The sequence below is a fragment of the Pelophylax lessonae genome, assembly GCF_965119305.1.
Source record: "Pelophylax lessonae genome assembly, chromosome: 3".
NCBI lineage: Eukaryota > Metazoa > Chordata > Amphibia > Anura > Ranidae > Pelophylax > Pelophylax lessonae.
In genome coordinates this window covers 168,967,255-168,985,613 of record NC_138770.1, presented here as the reverse complement: position 1 = coordinate 168,985,613, position 18,359 = coordinate 168,967,255, and the positions used below count along the sequence as shown (strand labels likewise).

The following is an 18,359-nucleotide window of genomic DNA, read 5'->3' as shown; positions in this document are numbered from 1 at the left end:
AAAACATCCCCACAGCATGATGCTGCCACCACCATGTTTCACTGTGGGGATGGTGTTCTTTGGGTGATGTGATATGTTGGGATTGTGACAGTGTTTTCTTTGATGGCTGAAAAGTTCATTTTTAGTCTCATCAGACCAAAGCACCTTCCTCCATACATTTTGGGAGTCTCCCACATGCCTTTTCGCAAACTGAAAACGTGCCATTTTGTTTTCTGCTGAAAGTAATGGCTTTCTTCTGGCCACTCTTCCATAAAGCCCAACTCTATGGAGCGTAGAGCTTATTGTCCTCCTATGTACAGATACCCCAGTCTCTGCTGTGGAACTCTGTGGCTCCTCCAGGGTTACCTTAGGTCTCTGTGCTGCCTCTCTGATTAATGCCCTCCTTGCCCTGTTTTGTGAGTTTTGGTGGGTGGCCGTCTCCTCGTAGGTTTGCTGTTGTGCCGTGTTCTTTCCATTTGGTTATGATAGATTTGATGGTGCTCCTGGGGAGCATCAAAGATTTGGATATTTTTTGTAACCTTACCCTGACTTGTACTTCTCAACAACATTGTCCTTTACTTGTTTGGAGAGTTCCTTGGTCTTCATGGCAGTGTTGGTTTGGTGTTGCAGCCTCTGGGGCCTTTCAAAAAAAGGTGTGTGTATAGGTAATGACAGGTCATGTGACACTTGGATTGCACAGAGGTGGATATCATTCCACGAATTATGTGACTTCTGAAGGCAATTGGTTGCACCAGAGCTTTTTATGGGCTTCATAACAAAAGGGGTGAATACATACGCACATGGCAATTTTCTGTTTTCTATTTCTAAAAAATAGTTTTATGTATATATTTTTCTCATTTCACTTCACCAACTTAGACTATTGTGTTCCGATCCATCACATAAAATTCAGATTACCAAAACATTAAACTTAAGGCTGTAATGTAACAAAATAGGTAAAAAGTCAAGGGGGTGAATACTTTTGCAAGGCACTGTAAATACTGTGTCAATCACAATGCTTGTTGCTCGACATGTTTCGATTTCCTGCTTCTTTAGGAGCTGTAAAGCATGTGTAACCAAAAGGAAGCCGACAGTCAACATAATAAAACACAGAAATGGTAATGATTCTCATTCATTACTAAAATACGTTTACATATATGTGTGCATACTAAAAACCTACATGTATTTTAGAAGGGACATCCCATGGAAAATGCTTTTGATTTTAATGTAAGATTTTTTTGTATTTTCTTGATGTGTCCCTTGGAAAATACATGTATGTTTGTAGTCTGCACACACATAAGTAAACGTAGATTAGTAATGAATGAGAGTTGTTACAGTCAACATAATAAAACACACAAATAGTAACCACTCTCATTCATTACTAATCTATGTTTACCTTTGTGTGCATACTACAAACATACATGTATTTTCCAAGGGACACATCAAGAAAATACAAAAAATTCTTACATTAAAATCAAAAGCATTTTCCATGGGATGTCCCTTCTAAAATACATATAGGTTTGTACACACAAATAGTATCTGTTTCCTTGTTACACATGCTTTACAGCCCCTGAAGAAGCAGGAAAGCTAAACCTGTCGAGCAACAAGCATTGTGATATGACACAGTATATGTATGTATGTGTGTATATATATATATATATATATATATATATATAATGTGGGGATCGAAAGTTTGGGCACCCCAGGTAAAAATTTGTATTAATGTGCCTAAAGAAGCCAAGGAAAGATGGAAAAATCTCAAAGTCATCAAATTACAGCAGGGCTTGACAAATTTGCCTGAAGTCTAGGAGCCAGCTAAAAAAAGTTAGGAGCCAGTTTTTTTTTTTTAAACTAACAACCAAGCTTTATTTAAAAAAAACTGATACTAAATTTACACATAAATACGACTAGAACCCCCGCTCTCCTCTATAGGGCAATCGGATGGAAACAGACCGTCTGTCTGTTTCCATCCCATGCCATCTGATCTGATCCACGGGATGGATAGAAAATAGAACCACCATCCGTCTGTTTTTGGCGGACAGGATCAGATGGCCGCAGATTACCGCTCCAGTGAGGAGACTGAAGGGCCCGATCAGGTCTACCTTAGAAACTGACAGGCGGACCTGATCAGGCAGCCTGTGTGAAACCGGCATGGCAGGGAGATGATAAAAAAATATATATATATATATATATATATATATATATATATATATATATATAATTTCAATAATTGAGAAAAAAAAGAAAAATTGTTATTTTTTAAATAATTGAAAAAATAAATAACCACACTCCCTGTCCACTTACCTTTAAGCAAAGGTAAGTGGACAGGGAGATGAAGCCTGCAAAAACTTCCATCTCGTCTCCTCTTGGGAAGGAGATGGGCAGGCATTGAGAACAGGCAGTGGAAACAGTCATTAGTGACTGCTTGTGAAACTCCCGGCCACCACAAGAGGGCGCCAGTTCCCCATTGGAAGCCTCTCTTATCTCACAGAAGAAGGCCGAAAAGCCGGGGCCTCAATTTTCGGACTGCGCGGTAGTCCGTGCACTCGAGGAGGAGGTGGGGGGCGCAAAAGGGACAGGACACCTGCAGGGCACCCCAGGCGCCAGGTCGCTAATTCTAGTCGCCAATGTGACCTGGCGCCCGGGGTTTGTCGAGCCCTGAATTAGATTAGACATTCTTGTATGTCAACAAAAGTTGGATTTTATTTTCATCATTGACACTTTCAAAATTACAGAAAATAAAAAAATGGCGTCTGCAAAAGTTTGGGCACCCTGCAGAATTTATAGCTTGCAGTGTCCCCTTTGCAAGGCTGAGACCTGCCAGTGTCATGGATTGTTCTCAATCATCGTCTGGGAAGACCAGGCCAGGTGATGTCAATCTCAAAGGTTTTAAATGCCCAGACTCATCTGACCTTGCCCCAACAATCAACACCATGGGATCTTCTAAGCAGTTGTCTAGAAAACTGAAAATAGTTGACGCTCACAAAGCTGGAGAAGGCTATAAGAAGATAGCAAAGTGTTTTCAGATGTCAGTATCCTCTGTTTGGAATGTAATTAAGAAATGGCAGTCATCATGAACAGTGGAAGTTAAAGCAAGATCTGGAAGACCAAGAAAAATATCAGACAGAACAGCTCGCAGGATTGTGAGAAAAACAATTCAAAACCCACGTTTGACTGCATGATCCCTCTAGAAAGATCTGGCAGACACTGGAGTTGTGGTACACTATTCCACTATAAAGAGATACTTGTACAAATATGGTCTTCATGGAAGAGTCATCAGAAGAAAACCTCTTCTACTTCACCACAAAAATCAGCGTTTGAACTTTGCAAATGAACATATAGACAAGCCTGATACATTTTGGAAACAAGTTCTGTGGAATGAACTTTTTGGCCGGAATGAGCAAAGGTACGTTTGGAGAAGAAGGGGCACAGAATTTAATGAAAAGAAGCTCTGTCCAACTGTTAAGCATGGGGGTGGATGAATCATGCTTTGGGGTTGTATTGCAGCCAGTGGCACGGGGAACATCTCATGAGTAGAAGGAAAAATGGATTCAATAAAATTTCAGCAAATTTTGGATGGTAACTTGATGCCATCTGTGAAAAATGATCCTAAACACACCTCGAAATCCACGGGGGATTACATCAAGAGGCGTAAACTGAATGGTTTGCCATGGCCTTTACAATCTCCTGACCTCAACATAATTGAAAATCTATGGATAGACATTAAAAGAGCAGCGCGTGACAGACAGCCCAGAAATCTCGAATACTGGAAGACCTTTGTAAGGAAGAATGGGCAAAGATACCTCAAACAAGAATTGAAAGACTCTTGGCTGGCTACAAAAAGCGTTTACAAGCTGTGATACTTGCCAAAGGAGGCAGTACACGATATTAACTCTGCAGGGTGCCCAAAATTTTGCAGGCGCCGTTTTTTTGTTTTCTGTTATTTTGAAAGTATAAATGATGGAAATAAAATCGAACTTTTGTTGACATATAAGAATGTCTAATCTGTAATTTGATGCCTTTTGGAGATTTTTCCATCTTTCCTTGGCTTCTTTATGCACATTAATACAAATTTTTTCCTGGGGTGCCCAATATATATATATGTGTGTGTGTGTGTGTGTGTATATAGGATAAAACCCTTTTTTAAATGCTTCATTAGGGAGTACTTGTATACCCCATATCCTTTTAAATGTTGAGCTAAATGAAAATTGTTTTTATAATAATTCTGGTGTTGTGGCACCATTAAAATCTCTTTATTATTCTTAAAAAAATTCTTAACTTCAAAAAGATCAGCAGAACATCCTCCGCTAAAAGGAGCAAACAAGCTTTTCCCTTCTGACATGCCAGTGGAATCATTCAGACTGTGCACTTGCTGTTGGTAACAGAACAGTGGACTTGGTACAAATTTATTTTACCAGCATTTTGCTTAATAAATAAAGAAAAAATAGATTCAAAATGAAATGTATTTGCCAGCGATTTATATTAACTGCTCCTTTTAAAATTTTTTTTTTTTTGGGGGGGGGGGGGGGTACACTCTTGTATTGTGGTTACCAAAACCTAGGTCTTGGTTGCCAAATTGCTATATTTATGGGGGACATCAGATTTAATGTGTGGGAAAAGATAAGCCTGGGTCACCTAGATGTATGTGGTTATCCGCGTTTTGCAGAATCGGCCAATCTAGAATGTGTTTTTGTGTATATAAACTTGCTTATCTGTACAGGTAGACCATAGCCACACATAATCTAAATATAAAAAGAAACCAGTTGTGATGTCTGCAAAGTTCATCTAAGGATTTATCTTTTTTTTTTTTAAACAAAGTAAACTTAAATTAATCTATGATACATAGCCACCTAGTGGCAGCAACTAAAACCGTTTTTAATTTAACTGCTTCACTGTGCTGGCTTCTTCCTCTCCACGTGCTCTTTGTTGTGGTTTGTCTTACAAGGAAGTCTTTACAGTGAAATTTCCATAACAATCAGAAGCTTTGAGTATGACCCAAAGCAGGTCTTCTAGTATTTGTGTGTTGTGAATAGGACTGCAAAATGATTCCCTGACTGTATATACGTTCTGCATCTTTAGTGTTGCTTGATAGACATATAAGGTATTGCATGTAAATCACATGTATATTGTGTATGTTTCAAAACACAAATTCAAGCACATTATGGTGCTTAAGGCATCATAGTATTGCCATGAATGTTACAAATTTCTGATCATATGGAATTCTAGATGACTGCACATGGGCTGATGTGACACATTAACCCTTTATATTTTCTTTACTCATGTCTGTAACATTTCCTGGTTCTATTTTAGTGTAATATAGATAGTATTTTTTTTTTCTTCTTCTAGGGTCATGATTTTGAACATCCCCCCAGCCTTTCTCCCTTGCTTGAATAAGTTAACAAGTTTCAAACCCAGTGAACTTGTTTGCGTGTTTTCAAATCATATAGGCAGTGGAACAATGCCCCTAGTGGTGGCATAATTTACCATCATATTTGGTATGTAGTAGTAATTGATACAGGCTTGTATCGAAGTCTTAAAAGCTTTATTTAGGTGTAAACTCCCCTACAATAAAATATTTTATTGGTTCAGGGGTTAAGGTGAAATTTTACAGTTTAATTGTAATGGCAATTTAATTGATAATTCAGTTTTGTTTATCGAATAGTAAATTAGGCTAAAAAAGTAATATACATTAACTTGTGGATTATTTTTATGCATTCACAACACACAAAATCTAGGGCTGAATTGCGTATCGGTTTTTGAATTGCAAAAAAAAAATTAATGCTAATATTAGGGGAAAATAAATTGAATACCTTGGAGTTAGGGTCCTGATTGGGACTTGAAGTCAGGGCGTGCATTTTCTGGAAGGGATGAGTCTATACCACTTCCCCATTATGTTAAGATGACAACAGCAAGCAGGAATCTGTAAATGTTGAGTTTGAACTAGGGGTATGTATAGATGTCGGTTTATGGGGATTGGAAGCTAGAAAGCCAGGGCAGTAGTTAAGGGGAAGAAAACCTAAATACAGTAACCTGCTTTTAGTTCTCAAGTTCTTCTAGTCCTTTATTCAGTCTAACTGGGCATATTTAACTTCATGCTGTATTTTCTTTGTTCTTAGGTTGAACGATGATCCAGTTCTGACGAGCCTACAGCAGACTTTAAACCTTTCCATCAAACCATTGCTGTCCTCCATAGAAACTCAAGATGATCACGTCTGAGCTCTCCGTGTTGCAGTAAGTGCATAACTAACATTTGCAGATATTGATCATGGCATAATATTGTTTGTAATAATTATATCATCTTGCCTGTTCTTTTAGGGATTCCACCAATGACACCGGTGCACCAGTACACACTGACATGTCTGCAGTTGCCAGTGAAATGAGTTCTGATATTACAGATGACATGGAAGTCAAAGGCAAAAGAAAAAGAGGCCGGCCCGGAAGACCACCAGTATGTGTTCTTTGGCAAGCAGCGCCATCTGATTAAAACAAAATATACCCTTGCTTCTGGCAAATATATGGAGACAGTTTTAATCCATTTTTCTCTATCGCTCATTGACAGACGTAGTCTTCTTGATTCTCAAGAGCTGGGTTATGTTGTCTCCGCAGGAGTAGGACTAGGCAGAATGACAAAACGTTCTGGCTCCACCCTAGGGGGCAGTCCCTGAGGGTATATCCTCCCTCTCTCTGCTACAGGGAATCAGTTTTTTTCTGTCTAGTCAGGAGTAAGGACCTAAGTTCCTTGCTGGGATCTTTTGGTCCTGGCAAGACTTTTTTTTCTTTAAGAAAAAGACATTTTTTAGGTAGTTTTCTCCAGTGTTTTTTTCCTGTGAGATCTTCAAGCAAAAATGCCGGACTGGGCGACACTTGTGGTCACCCCAGCCGGCCTACGAGCGCGTGCAGACCAGGCATTGCGCTTGGTCGGCCGCGACATATTCAAGTAAGTATGCGGGGCCGGGCGACGGGCTGGATGTGAGATCCAGTGGTCACCCCGGTTTCTGCCTAAAAGCGCGTGCAGACCAGTGCGCTGAGTCGGCCGCGACGGAGTCCCAGTAAAGGGACTGACTTTGCGAGTTAAAAGCTCGCTTGGACGCCAGGACCAGAGAGTCGAGGCGTCCACAAACCCCCACCTCGGTGGAGAGGGTATTGTGAAGAGAGGGTGCCTGTCGGTTCGGTATGGTGAGTAAAACGTTCCCTTTTTTTCCTCATTTATGAGGCAGTATATATTATGGGCCCCTCCATATATGGTCAGTATATATCTGACACTTACAAGTCCCCCTTGTAATACAGCATGTGTTTGTGGGAAGTGGACTTGGTTCAAGAGCTAACACTCTACCCAGCAGACTGTAACATTACAGCAAACATAGGAGGTATAATCCTACCTTATGTGCAGTGTATCTCTGTAGATCCATATGTCACCTCTCAGCAGAGTGCAGGTGGATGTGCTGGGAAGACGATATCGGCGGTCCGCCGCCATTTTGCCGTAGACCGAATGCATGTATGTCCTCAGGTCACGCCGGCCGCCATGTTTTTGGAGTCTTATGTCTCTTCTATGGGGGCGGCCATGTTTTGTGAGCCCAGCTTCCTCGTGGAGGGCTGGGAACGCCGGAAGGCGTACACAGGGGGCGGAGCCACGCCTTCTGCCCGGGAAAAAGCAAACAGCTCCTTCCAGTCTGTGTAAGACAGACGCTGGCTGCAGTTTGTTGGAAACTGCACTGCATCGGTTGGTGAGCCTTGGGGGTCCCTCTCTCTCTCTCTGTGATCGAGAAGCAGGTACTCTGAGGGGCGCTATTGCGCTAGGGGGAGACACACAAAAAAAAAAAAAAAAAGTTTTTTTGTTTATTGCTGGCAAAAGTGTCCTGTATTAACATGGACCCTGCCACTCATGTATCTCCTCCGGATCCCCTCGAGGGGTCTGCGGGATCCTCCAGCACCCCATTGACAATTGAATCTTTGTCAGCCATTATGGAAACTTTTGTGTCCCGGGTGGAAGTGGCTTGTCAGGGACAGGGCGCAAGAAAGCGACCCCCGCCTAACCCCTTATTATCTGAAACCTCGGATTCAGACTCTGAGCCTATTTCTGCAGTTGCAGGTACTTCATCTGGTATTGGTGTCTCGGGTCCTGTCTCTTCAGACAGTGAGGAGGATGTTTCGGCATCTGCCATAGCCCGAGAGGAAGCGTTGGTAAACGCACTCATTGTATCTGTTCAAGAGACTTTAAGGTTACAGGGTATTCCATCAGAAATAGCTGAAACTGAGATCCCTTTTGGGACTAAAAAGCGCATCAAAGTGGCAAAGGTTTTTCCATTGCCCAAATGTTTTGGCAATCCTATCGATGAAGAATGGCGTCTGCCAAAACGCACTTTTAATATTTCCAAACGCATTGACAGGCGTTATCCGTTTGAGGAAACCCTTATTAAGAAATGGACAGAACCACCTGTGGTGGATTCACCAATTGCTAGATTGAATAAAGCCACGGTTATTCCTTTAGAAGACGCTCCGTCTTTTAAAGATCCAGTGGATCGCAAGATAGAAGCTATGTCTCGCACCATGTTTTCCTTGATTGGATCAGCTTTCAGGCCAATAATTGCTATTGGTCTGGTTTCGCAGGCTGTAACTGAATGGACCAAGTGGTTACGCCGGGACTTAGAAGAAGTCCCTCAGGCGGTATCAGATTTGTTGGAACAAATGATACAGGGGTTACAGTTTGTATGTGATGCGGCGTTAGACGCCACTCCATTAATGGCGCGAGCATCAGTCTCAGCAGTGGTTCTCAGGCGTACACTGTGGCTAAAAGGTTGGATAGCCGACCAAGGTTCCAAAAAAGCATTGGCTAATATCCCCTTTTCAGGAGAACGTCTATTTGGAGCCAACTTAGATGAGATCATTAAGGATCTCACCGGTGGAAAAAGCACCTTTTTACCGCAAAATTTTAAAGGTAGAGGAACTCGTCAAAAACGAGGGCCTTCTTTTTCTGCTCACAAGAGGTTTTTTCGTCCAGCGGGTGAAAAAACTAAGTCCTCCAAGGTTCCTACAGGAGGCGTCAGGGGTCGTTGGTCGGGCAAGCAAAAGCCCGCCCCCTCCAGACCTGAAGATAAACCATCCAAAGCCTGAAGGTGCGCCCCCACCCATAACTGGGGTGGGGGGACGTCTTCGCCGGTTCCCGGATCCATGGCTTTCCAGAATCCCGGACAAATGGGTTTGCGAAGTCATAAAGTCAGGGTACAAGATCGAGTTTCGATCTCTCCCACCGGCGCGATTCTTCCCTTCCAATATCCGACTATCTCCGGATCGTCTAGAAGATCTGCGGAGAGCAGTCACAGATCTACTACAACAAGGAGTGGTAGTCCACGTTCCTTGGACAGAACGGTTTCAAGGGTTTTATTCAAACCTGTTTACAATACCCAGGAAAGAGGGCAAAGTGCGTCCAATTCTGGACTTAAGAGCACTCAATTCTTTCGTCAACATAAGAAGATTCAGAATGGAGTCCATTCGCACGGTAGCAGCCTTCCTGCATCCAGGGGATGTCCTAGCGTCCATAGGCGTCCTTGATGTCTATCTTCACATTCCCATTTTCGCAGGACATCAGCGTTTTCTACGCTTTTCCGTAGAGGAGTACCACTATCAGTTTGTGGCGTTACCTTTCGGTCTCGCCACGGCTCCGCGGGTCTTCACAAAAGTGTTGGCCCCAATGTTGGCACTTCTGCGCCAAAGAGGTATATCGATTCTAGGTTACCTAGACGATCTTCTGCTTCATGCAGAGTCTCCTCAGACCTTGCTACAAAACATAGAAATTACTATGATTTCTTTACAGGAATTCGGGTGGCTGGTGAACCAGCAAAAGTCTTTTCTGGTTCCCACCCAGAGGCTCGAATATCTGGGTCTAATTCTAAACACAGTCAGGACAAGAGTGTTTCTTCCGGTAGGGAAACTTCGAAAGATTCAATCAGCAGTCCAGTTGTTACTGTCCAACAGCTGGTCTTCCCTTCGGACTTGCATGAGGGTTCTGGGGTTGATGGTGGCTTCATTCGAAGCAGTCCCATTTGCCCAGTCCCATACCCGAATTCTTCAGCAAGAGATTCTCCTCAGATGGAATCGGAATCCGGAATCCCTGGACAATCAGATACGATTGAACAAACAGACCAGAGAGTCTCTGGTTTGGTGGCTTCGGTCTCCAATGCTCAGCCAGGGAAAGTCATTTCTGCCAATATATTGGACGATAGTGACCACGGATGCCAGTCTATCCGGATGGGGAGGAATTCTCGGTCAATTATCTGCCCAGGGACTTTGGTCCCCGGAAGAATCCAGATTACCGATAAATGTATTGGAACTGAGAGCGATCAGACTTTGTCTGATTCACTGGACCGAGCAGCTCCAGGGCAGCCCGGTTCGGATCCAGTCGGACAATGCCACGGCCGTGGCTTATGTCAATCACCAGGGGGGCACCAAGAGTGTCCGAGCGGCCAAAGAAGTGGCTTGCATTCTTCGCTGGGCGGAACGATTTGTTCCAGCAATCTCTGCGGTGTTCATTCCGGGGGTGGAGAATTGGCAGGCAGATTATCTCAGCCGTCAGACCCTGGATCAGGGGGAATGGTCCCTCCATCCAGACGTTTTCCACCAGTTGTGCCTACGGTGGGGCACCCCGGATGTGGATCTGTTGGCATCACGATTCAACAGGAAAGTTCAGAGATTCGTGGCTCGCTCCCGCGATCCTCTAGCAGAAACCGCAGACGCACTGATCGCCCCGTGGGGGCAATACCAGCTAATATATGCCTTCCCTCCTCTCGCGTTACTGCCAAGACTTCTTCGCAGGGTAGAGGAGGAAGGAATCCCAGTAATCCTGGTAGCTCCGGACTGGCCTCGTCGAGCTTGGTACGCCGACATGGTCAGACTGGTGGCGGACGTCCCGTGGAGACTTCCTCTCAGAGAGGATCTACTGTCTCAGGGACCGATCTTCCATCCTGCTTTACGATCGCTGGCTTTAACGGCCTGGCTATTGAGACCCAGGTGCTGAAGGACAAAGGTTTGTCAGCTTCAGTTATTCCTACTCTAGTTGAAGCAAGGAAAGCGACTTCCAGAAAGATTTATCATCGCACATGGAAGTCCTACATTGCATGGTGTGAACCTTTGGGGTTCCGTCCTCGGTCTTATTCGATTAGTCGAATATTGGCTTTTCTGCAACAAGGGGTTGAGCAGAAACTGGCCTTGAGTACTATCAAGGGTCAGGTCTCAGCATTAGCCATCTTCTTTCAGAAGCCTTTGGCTACTCATTCCTTGGTGCGGAATTTCATCCAGGGGGTGCGACATCTGGCTCCGCCAGTGCACGCGCCGTTACCCCCCTGGGATCTTAATTTAGTGTTGTCGGTTCTTCAGAAACCTCCCTTTGAAGATATTAGGGAGATTCCTCTACCCACGTTGTCCCAGAAGGTGGCCTTCTTGGTGGCTATTACTTCTGCACGCAGGGTGTCAGAACTGGCCGCATTATCTTGTCGTTCACCATATCTGGTGGTTCATAGAGATAAGGTGGTTCTTCGTCCGAATCCATCCTTCCTACCAAAAGTAGTTTCAGAATTTCATCTGAATGAAGAAATTGTATTACCTTCCCTGTGTCCTAAGCCCAGTCATCCTCGGGAATTTGCTTTGCACTCCTTGGATGTGGTCCGGGCAATCAGGGTATACTTGAAAACGACAGACTCGTTTCGCAAGACGGATTCACTTTTTGTGATCCCAGATGGACCCAAAAAGGGGTTGCCTGCATCTGCCGCGACCATTTCCAAATGGATCAGACAGACGGTAGTACAGGCTTATTCTATTAAGGGTCGGGAGCCCCCGTTCCCTGTTAAGGCGCACTCCACTCGGGCACTTAGTGCGTCATGGGCCTTTCGCCATCAGGCGTCAGTGGTCCAGGTGTGCAAGGCGGCTACCTGGTCGTCGGTGCATACCTTCTCTAAACATTATAAAGTTGATGTAATGGCATCGTCTGATGCCTCATTTGGCCGCAAGGTTTTGCAGGCCGCAATTTGAGGAGACCAGTGGTCTACCTCGAGGGTTTTTTCCGCTTGGAAAATTTTTCTTTAGTCTCATTCTTTGTTTATAATGAGCCTTTAAAACTTCTAGTTTGGCACCGGTTGGGCCTACTAGATTGGATTTGATTTTGTCAATCCCACCCCTCATTTGTGGCACTGCTTCTGGATGTCCCAGCTCTTGAGAATCAAGAAGACTACGTCTGTCAATGAGCGATAGAGAAAAATGGATTTTTGTAAGAACTTACCGTAAAATCCTTTTCTCTTAAGCTCATTGACAGACGTAGTACCCGCCCCTCTATCATTGAGTTGGGTTGGGTTAATTTCTCTGTACTGCTTTAAACAGAACTGATTCCCTGTAGCAGAGAGAGGGAGGATATACCCTCAGGGACTGCCCCCTAGGGTGGAGCCAGAACGTTTTGTCATTCTGCCTAGTCCTACTCCTGCGGAGACAACATAACCCAGCTCTTGAGAATCAAGAAGACTACGTCTGTCAATGAGCTTAAGAGAAAAGGATTTTACGGTAAGTTCTTACAAAAATCCATTTATCCTGATAAAATTGCATTATTTGCCACATTTATAGGGCGTTCTATCCAAAGTGATGAGTAATAATTATGACTAAATAAGTCTGCATTCCCCCTGAGCAGAGCATATTCCGCAAGGTTTTTTTTAAGGCATTTTTGTAAGTGTTTCAAGCTTTAGGTGGTTATTTTTTTTTTTCCTCAGCGGACTAAGGCTTCTTTCACACGGCCGCTCAGTTTTTTTCCTCCGCCGCGGCACTTTTTTTTTTTTTCACGGACACGGATGACACTAGTGTCATCTGGTCCGTTTGTCTGCATATCATCCCATCCGTTTGCGGAAGTTATACGGACATAATGTATGTCTATGGGGATTGCGGATGTCAGCGGATGACACCGCTGACATCCGATTTTGCTTCCTTTCTCTTTTTTAAACGGAAGAAAAACAGGGTTCCGTTCCGTTCCAAAAAACGTAACAGAGCTGAAAGGACGCAAATCAGATGTCAGCGGATGGTCATCTGCTGACATCCACAATCCCATTGACATGCATTATGTCCGTTTATCACCCGCAAACGGATGGGGTGATATACGGACATACTGAGCGGCTGTGTGAAAGAGGCCTAAAAGAGGCAAGCTTTTTTTCCCTTTTTTTTTTTTAAGAAGTAAAGGAGTTCTTTAGGTGTGAAAATGTGCATCTTGCGTGTTTACAGGCATTTGCATTGTCTATTGGGCAAAAAAACTCCTGAATACGCTGATCAGGACAATTAGAAAGAGTGGGATTCTGCATGTTAAGCGTAGTCAGGCAAAAGGACACAATCAGAAAAATGCTAATGTGTAAATAGGGTCTAAACCCTGAGATCTAAAGTCTGATAAATTTAGGCTGCGGTTTTAAACAGTGTTTGGCTCATCCATAATTAAATTTATTGCCATCTACCAAGCAATTAAAAAATATTTTATTTTAAATGTTATCCGATAAATTATGTTGCAGTAAATTTGGTGGGTTCATTGATTTCTGCTTTTGACTTCAGCCCCGCTTTAACTGAATGTAGTAAAAGATTAGTGTTTGTTTTTATATTGTGTGCGTCATATTAGTTGGAGTTTAACACTTAAAACTTTTTTCTCTAATGCAGTCTGCCATTAAGAAACCACGCAAGACACCTGGTGAGAGGAGCCGTGGAGAGCCAGGCGCAAGAGGTCGGGGCAGGGCAAATGGTCATCCTCAGCAAAATGGTGAGGGTGAACCGGTCACCTTGTTTGAAGTAGTTAAGATGGGAAAGAGTGCAATGCAGGTAATCACAGCACACAAGTAATTTTACCTTTTTGCTGTACACTTTTTTTTTTTTTTTTTGCATCTGGACTTTAAAAATTCCTGTTTTTAGCCTACGTTTTGCACTTTCCTCTCACAGGAATTGCTGGGCTAATTCAGGCAGATTTTAGGAGCTAATGGAAACTTCCAAGAGTTGAAAGGCTTGCTTCATTTTGATTTTAAAATATTTTGCCATGCTTTAGATTATACTTAATTATTCACATCAGTCCCTGCTCTCCAAAGAAGTCTATGGTTTGGTTTACCTAGCACTGTTCTAAATAAAAACACAGACTGACATGCCCATAGTCCTTAATCCAGTTCCTATGTGGTGCACAACCCTCATAAAATAAAACTCTTTACCTTCCCTGAGTAAGTCAAGTCTTCCCAGACACTGCAGCTCACAGCGGTAGGGTTTGAGCAACAGGGGCAGTGCTGGTAATCCAGATAGCAGTGGGCATAACTGGCTGTGACCAGGTACTGATTGACAAGCTGCAGGCTTCTGAATCAGCAGTAACAATTCTGATATCCACACCCCTTGCAACATTTTTTCATTCAACTGTAGTGCAGGCAGGTACAGCTTATGAGTGTGACAATTCTGCTCTCAATTCAGGAGCAGTGCAGCATCGTTGCCACACCATCACAGGAAGCTGCATTAGTATACTTCATTGGCAGCCCCATCATGTATAACGGTACTTTGTAGGGTGATCAAGCGAGAACCAAGTTCAGATGCATCCTTTTTTCTTTTTAAATTCAAGAACATAGTTTTGCCTTACGCATACATTAGTTAACTTACCGAAGTGTGTTTTTGCTTGTGTCTAAATCAGTGCAAACGTGGAGTAACAACCACATTTTGTATACAGCCCATAGTTCAGTGCCTTAAAGAGACCCTGTTGCCAGACCATTCATTTAAACAGTGTTTCCATAGGATTCTGTGGGCATTTAACGTATTTTATGCACATTTATCTGTAAAATCCTTGTATAGAAATCCAAAATTATTTAGCTTTTATCTTGTATGCGATGCTAGCAAACATTCAATAGTTTTCTCCTTTACTTCTCCCTGGGAGAAAAAGGCCAGGGAGAGGAGGGGTGGAGATGTTTGGACAGCTCAGACAGTAATTGGACAATCTCAGAAGTAGATTATTAGTTTCAGTGGGAGGGAGGAACAGTGTCCCATTGTAGGTGTCAGTTTGAAAAATAGTTTCCTAATAACACCATTGTTTGTATCGGTCCGAGGAACTATGACACAAGGGCCAGTTAAATGCAAGAGCCATGGTTTTGGGGTCCATTGCTTTGATGTGACTTGCTTGTTTTTAATTTCTTGCGTTTGTTTTTTTTTTTTTTTTTTTTTTTTAATGCATGGATTTGTAGATTGTTTTTGAGGGAGTTCCCTATTAGGGAGAAAGTATGATTGACTTATGATATAAATGTGTGCTGATTTGCATATAGCTTGTTATGTTTATTGTGGAATACTATACAACCCTATATAACGATTCTCTTTCATAGTCTGTAGTAGATGATTGGATTGAGTCGTATAAACAGGACAGAGACTTGGCTCTTCTGGACTTGATAAATTTCTTCATCCAGTGTTCAGGATGCAAAGGTAACTTAAAGCTTTGTTCCCATGTTGGTTTAGACTTGGCCTTTACCGTTCTAGCCAGACTGTAGCAAGACTCCAATGTAAAGATTACGATTATGTACAAATCTATTTTCTCTGTCGCTCATTGACAGACGTAGTCTTCTTGATTCACAAGAACTGGGTTATGTTGTCTCCGCAGGAGTAGGACTAGGCAGAAAGAAAAAACGTTCTGGCTCCACCCTAGGGGCAGTCCTAGAGGGTATATCCTCTTCCTGTCTGCTACAGAGAATCAGTTTTTTTCTGTCTAGTCAGGAGTAAGGACCTAAGTTCCTTGCTGGGATCTCTGGTCCTGGCAAGATTTTTTTTAGAAAAAATATTTTTTAGGTAGTTTTCTCCAGTGTTTTTTCCTGTGAGATCTTCAAGCAAATATGCCGGACTGGGCGACACTAGTGGTTACCCCAGCCGGCCTACGAGCGCGCGCAGACCATTGCATCGCGCTTGGTCGGCCGCGACACATTCAAGTAAGTATGCGGGGCCAGGCGACGGGCTGGATGTTGAGATCCAGTGGTCACCCCGGTTTCTGCCTACGAGCGCGTGCAGACCAGAGCTCCGCGCTGGGTTGGCCGCGACTGAGTCCCATTGGAGGGACTGACCTTGCGAGTTAAAAGTCTCGCTTGGACGCCAGGAACCAGAGAGTCGAGGCGTCCGGAGTGGTCCACAACCCCCCACCCCGGTGGAGAGGGTATTGTGAAGAGAGGGTGCCTGTCGGTTCGGTATGGTGAGTAAATGTTTCCTTTTTTCCCTCGTTATGAGGCAGTTTTGGAAATGGGCCCCTCCATACATGGTCAGTATCTGTCTGACACTAAAAGTCCCCCCTTGTAAATACAGCATGTGTTTGGTGGGAAGTGGACTTGGTTTGAGAGCTAACACTTTACCCAGCAGACTGCAGTATTGCAGCAGACATAGGAGGTATAATCCTACCTTAATTGTAGTGGACATCCTGCAGATCGATAAACCGCCATTTAGCAGATATGCAGGTGGATGTGCTGGGAAAAACGATATTTCGGCAATCCGCCGCCATTTTGCTGTAGACCAGGTGCATGAATGTCCTCAGGTCACGCCGGCTGCCATGTTTTTGGAGTCTATTGTCTCCTGTATGGGGGCGGCCATGTTTGAATAGCCCAGCTAACCTCGTGGAGAGCTAGGAACGCCGGAAGGCGTACACAGGGGGCGGAGCCACTTCCTTTCTACCCGGGAAAACGAACACAGCTCTTTCCAGTCTGTAAAGACAAACGCTGACTGCAGTTGGTTGGAAACTTCTCTGCATCGGGTGGTGAGCCTTGAGGGTCCCTCTCTCTCTCTCTGTGGGGATCAAGAAGCAGGTACTCTGAGGGGCGCTATTGCGCTAGGGGGATACACATAAAAAAAAAAAAAAAGTTTTTCTTTTCTGACAAAAGTGTCCTGGGTTAACATGGACCCTGCCACTCATGTATCTCCACCGGATCCCTTCGAGGGGTCTGCAGGATCCTCCAGCACCCCACTGACAATTGAATCATTGTCAGCTATTATGGTAACTTTTGTGTCCCGGGTGGAAGTGGCTTGTCAGGGACAGGGCGCAAGCCCCCGCCTAACCCCATATTAAAATCTGAAACTTCGGATTCAGAATCTGAGCCTATTTCTGCAGTTGCAGTTACCTCATCTGGGATTGGTGTCTCGGGTACTGTCTCTTCAGACAGTGAGGATGTTTCGGCATCAGCCATAGCCCGAGAGGAAGCGTTGGTAAACGCACTCATTGTATCTGTTCAAGAAATCTTAAGATTACAGGGTACTCCATCGGAAATAGCTGAAACTGAAATTCCCTTTGGGATTTGTGGGGTAGGTCTCATCTGTTTACTCGATGAGTCCTTTGATACTTCTGGTTGGCTCCGGTTGGGCCTTCTAGATTGGATTTTGATTTCTGTCAATCCCACCCCTCATTTGTGGCACTGCTTCTGGATGTCCCAGTTCTTGTGAATCAAGAAGACTACGTCTGTCAATGAGCGACAGAGAAAATCGGATTTCTGTAAGATCTTACCGTAAAATCCTTTTCTCTTAGCTCATTGACAGACGTAGTACCCGCCCCTCTATCATTGAGTTGGGTTGGGTTAAATTCTCTGTTGCTGCTTTGTGACAGAACTGATTCTCTGTAGCAGACAGGAAGAGGATATACCCTCTGGGACTGCCCCTAGGGTGGAGCCAGAACGTTTTTTCTTTCTGCCTAGTCCTACTCCTGCGGAGACAACATAACCCAGTTCTTGTGAATCAAGAAGACTACGTCTGTCAATGAGCTAAGAGAAAAGGATTTTACGGTAAGATCTTACAAAAATCCGATTTTACTCTTTGGTTCATCGACGGACACAGCGCTCCATAATGCATAACTAGTGGGTTATATTGCCTCCTCCAGGGCCATCCTCAGCTAGTATATAACCCCCCCCCCCCCCCCCCCATCTGTCTAGTCAGGTGTAGGGTCCTAGGCTTCCGGCTGGGATCTCTGGTCCTAGCAATTTTCAACTTCCTTACATCTTTTTTGTTTTCTCTCAGATCTACAATGAACTGCTCGATTGGATAATCTAGATCCAGTGGACCCCCCAGCCCAGGCAGCGAGCGTGTACAGACCGCAGCTACGCACTAGGTCAGCTGCGACGTAGCCCCATGGACAGAGGCTGGCCCGCGAGTTAAACCTATCGCCAGGCCACATACGACTGGGCTTGGGTCTGAGTCGCAGGGGTCCCTTGGCCGACAGCTACCCTACTTCGGTGTTGAGGAGTTCTGTCTGGAGTGTTACCCGCACCATGGAAGTACAGTCCCCCCTCTCCCTTTTTGGTGGTTTTCTTTGGGGTGGACGTGGGTAACCTCCAGGGATGGTCAGACCTGCCTGCAGATTCCCTCCTCCCATCCAAAAATCCCTCACTGAGCTGGGCTTC

The 18,359-nt window shown here is 44.2% G+C and overlaps 1 protein-coding gene and 1 long non-coding RNA gene across 2 annotated transcripts in view; both read left to right on the top strand.

The window, feature by feature from the left end:
* The window catches only part of LOC309549533, a 190,141-nt gene extending 184,024 nt beyond the window's left edge, over positions 1–6,117 (top strand). The window contains exon 3 of the long non-coding RNA XR_014225024.1: positions 6,093–6,117. This is a non-coding gene — a long non-coding RNA (uncharacterized lncRNA). The remainder of the gene's footprint in view (positions 1–6,092) is intronic.
* Positions 6,118–6,134: 17 nt separating this feature from the next.
* STAG1 (STAG1 cohesin complex component) overlaps positions 6,135–18,359 on the top strand; it is a 223,978-nt gene continuing 211,753 nt past the window's right edge. The window contains exons 1-4 of the mRNA XM_082249885.1: positions 6,135–6,207; positions 6,292–6,424; positions 13,645–13,803; positions 15,324–15,420. Coding sequence (XP_082106011.1) covers positions 6,179–6,207; positions 6,292–6,424; positions 13,645–13,803; positions 15,324–15,420 — 418 coding nt within the window. The 5' untranslated portion in view covers positions 6,135–6,178. The remainder of the gene's footprint in view (positions 6,208–6,291; positions 6,425–13,644; positions 13,804–15,323; positions 15,421–18,359) is intronic.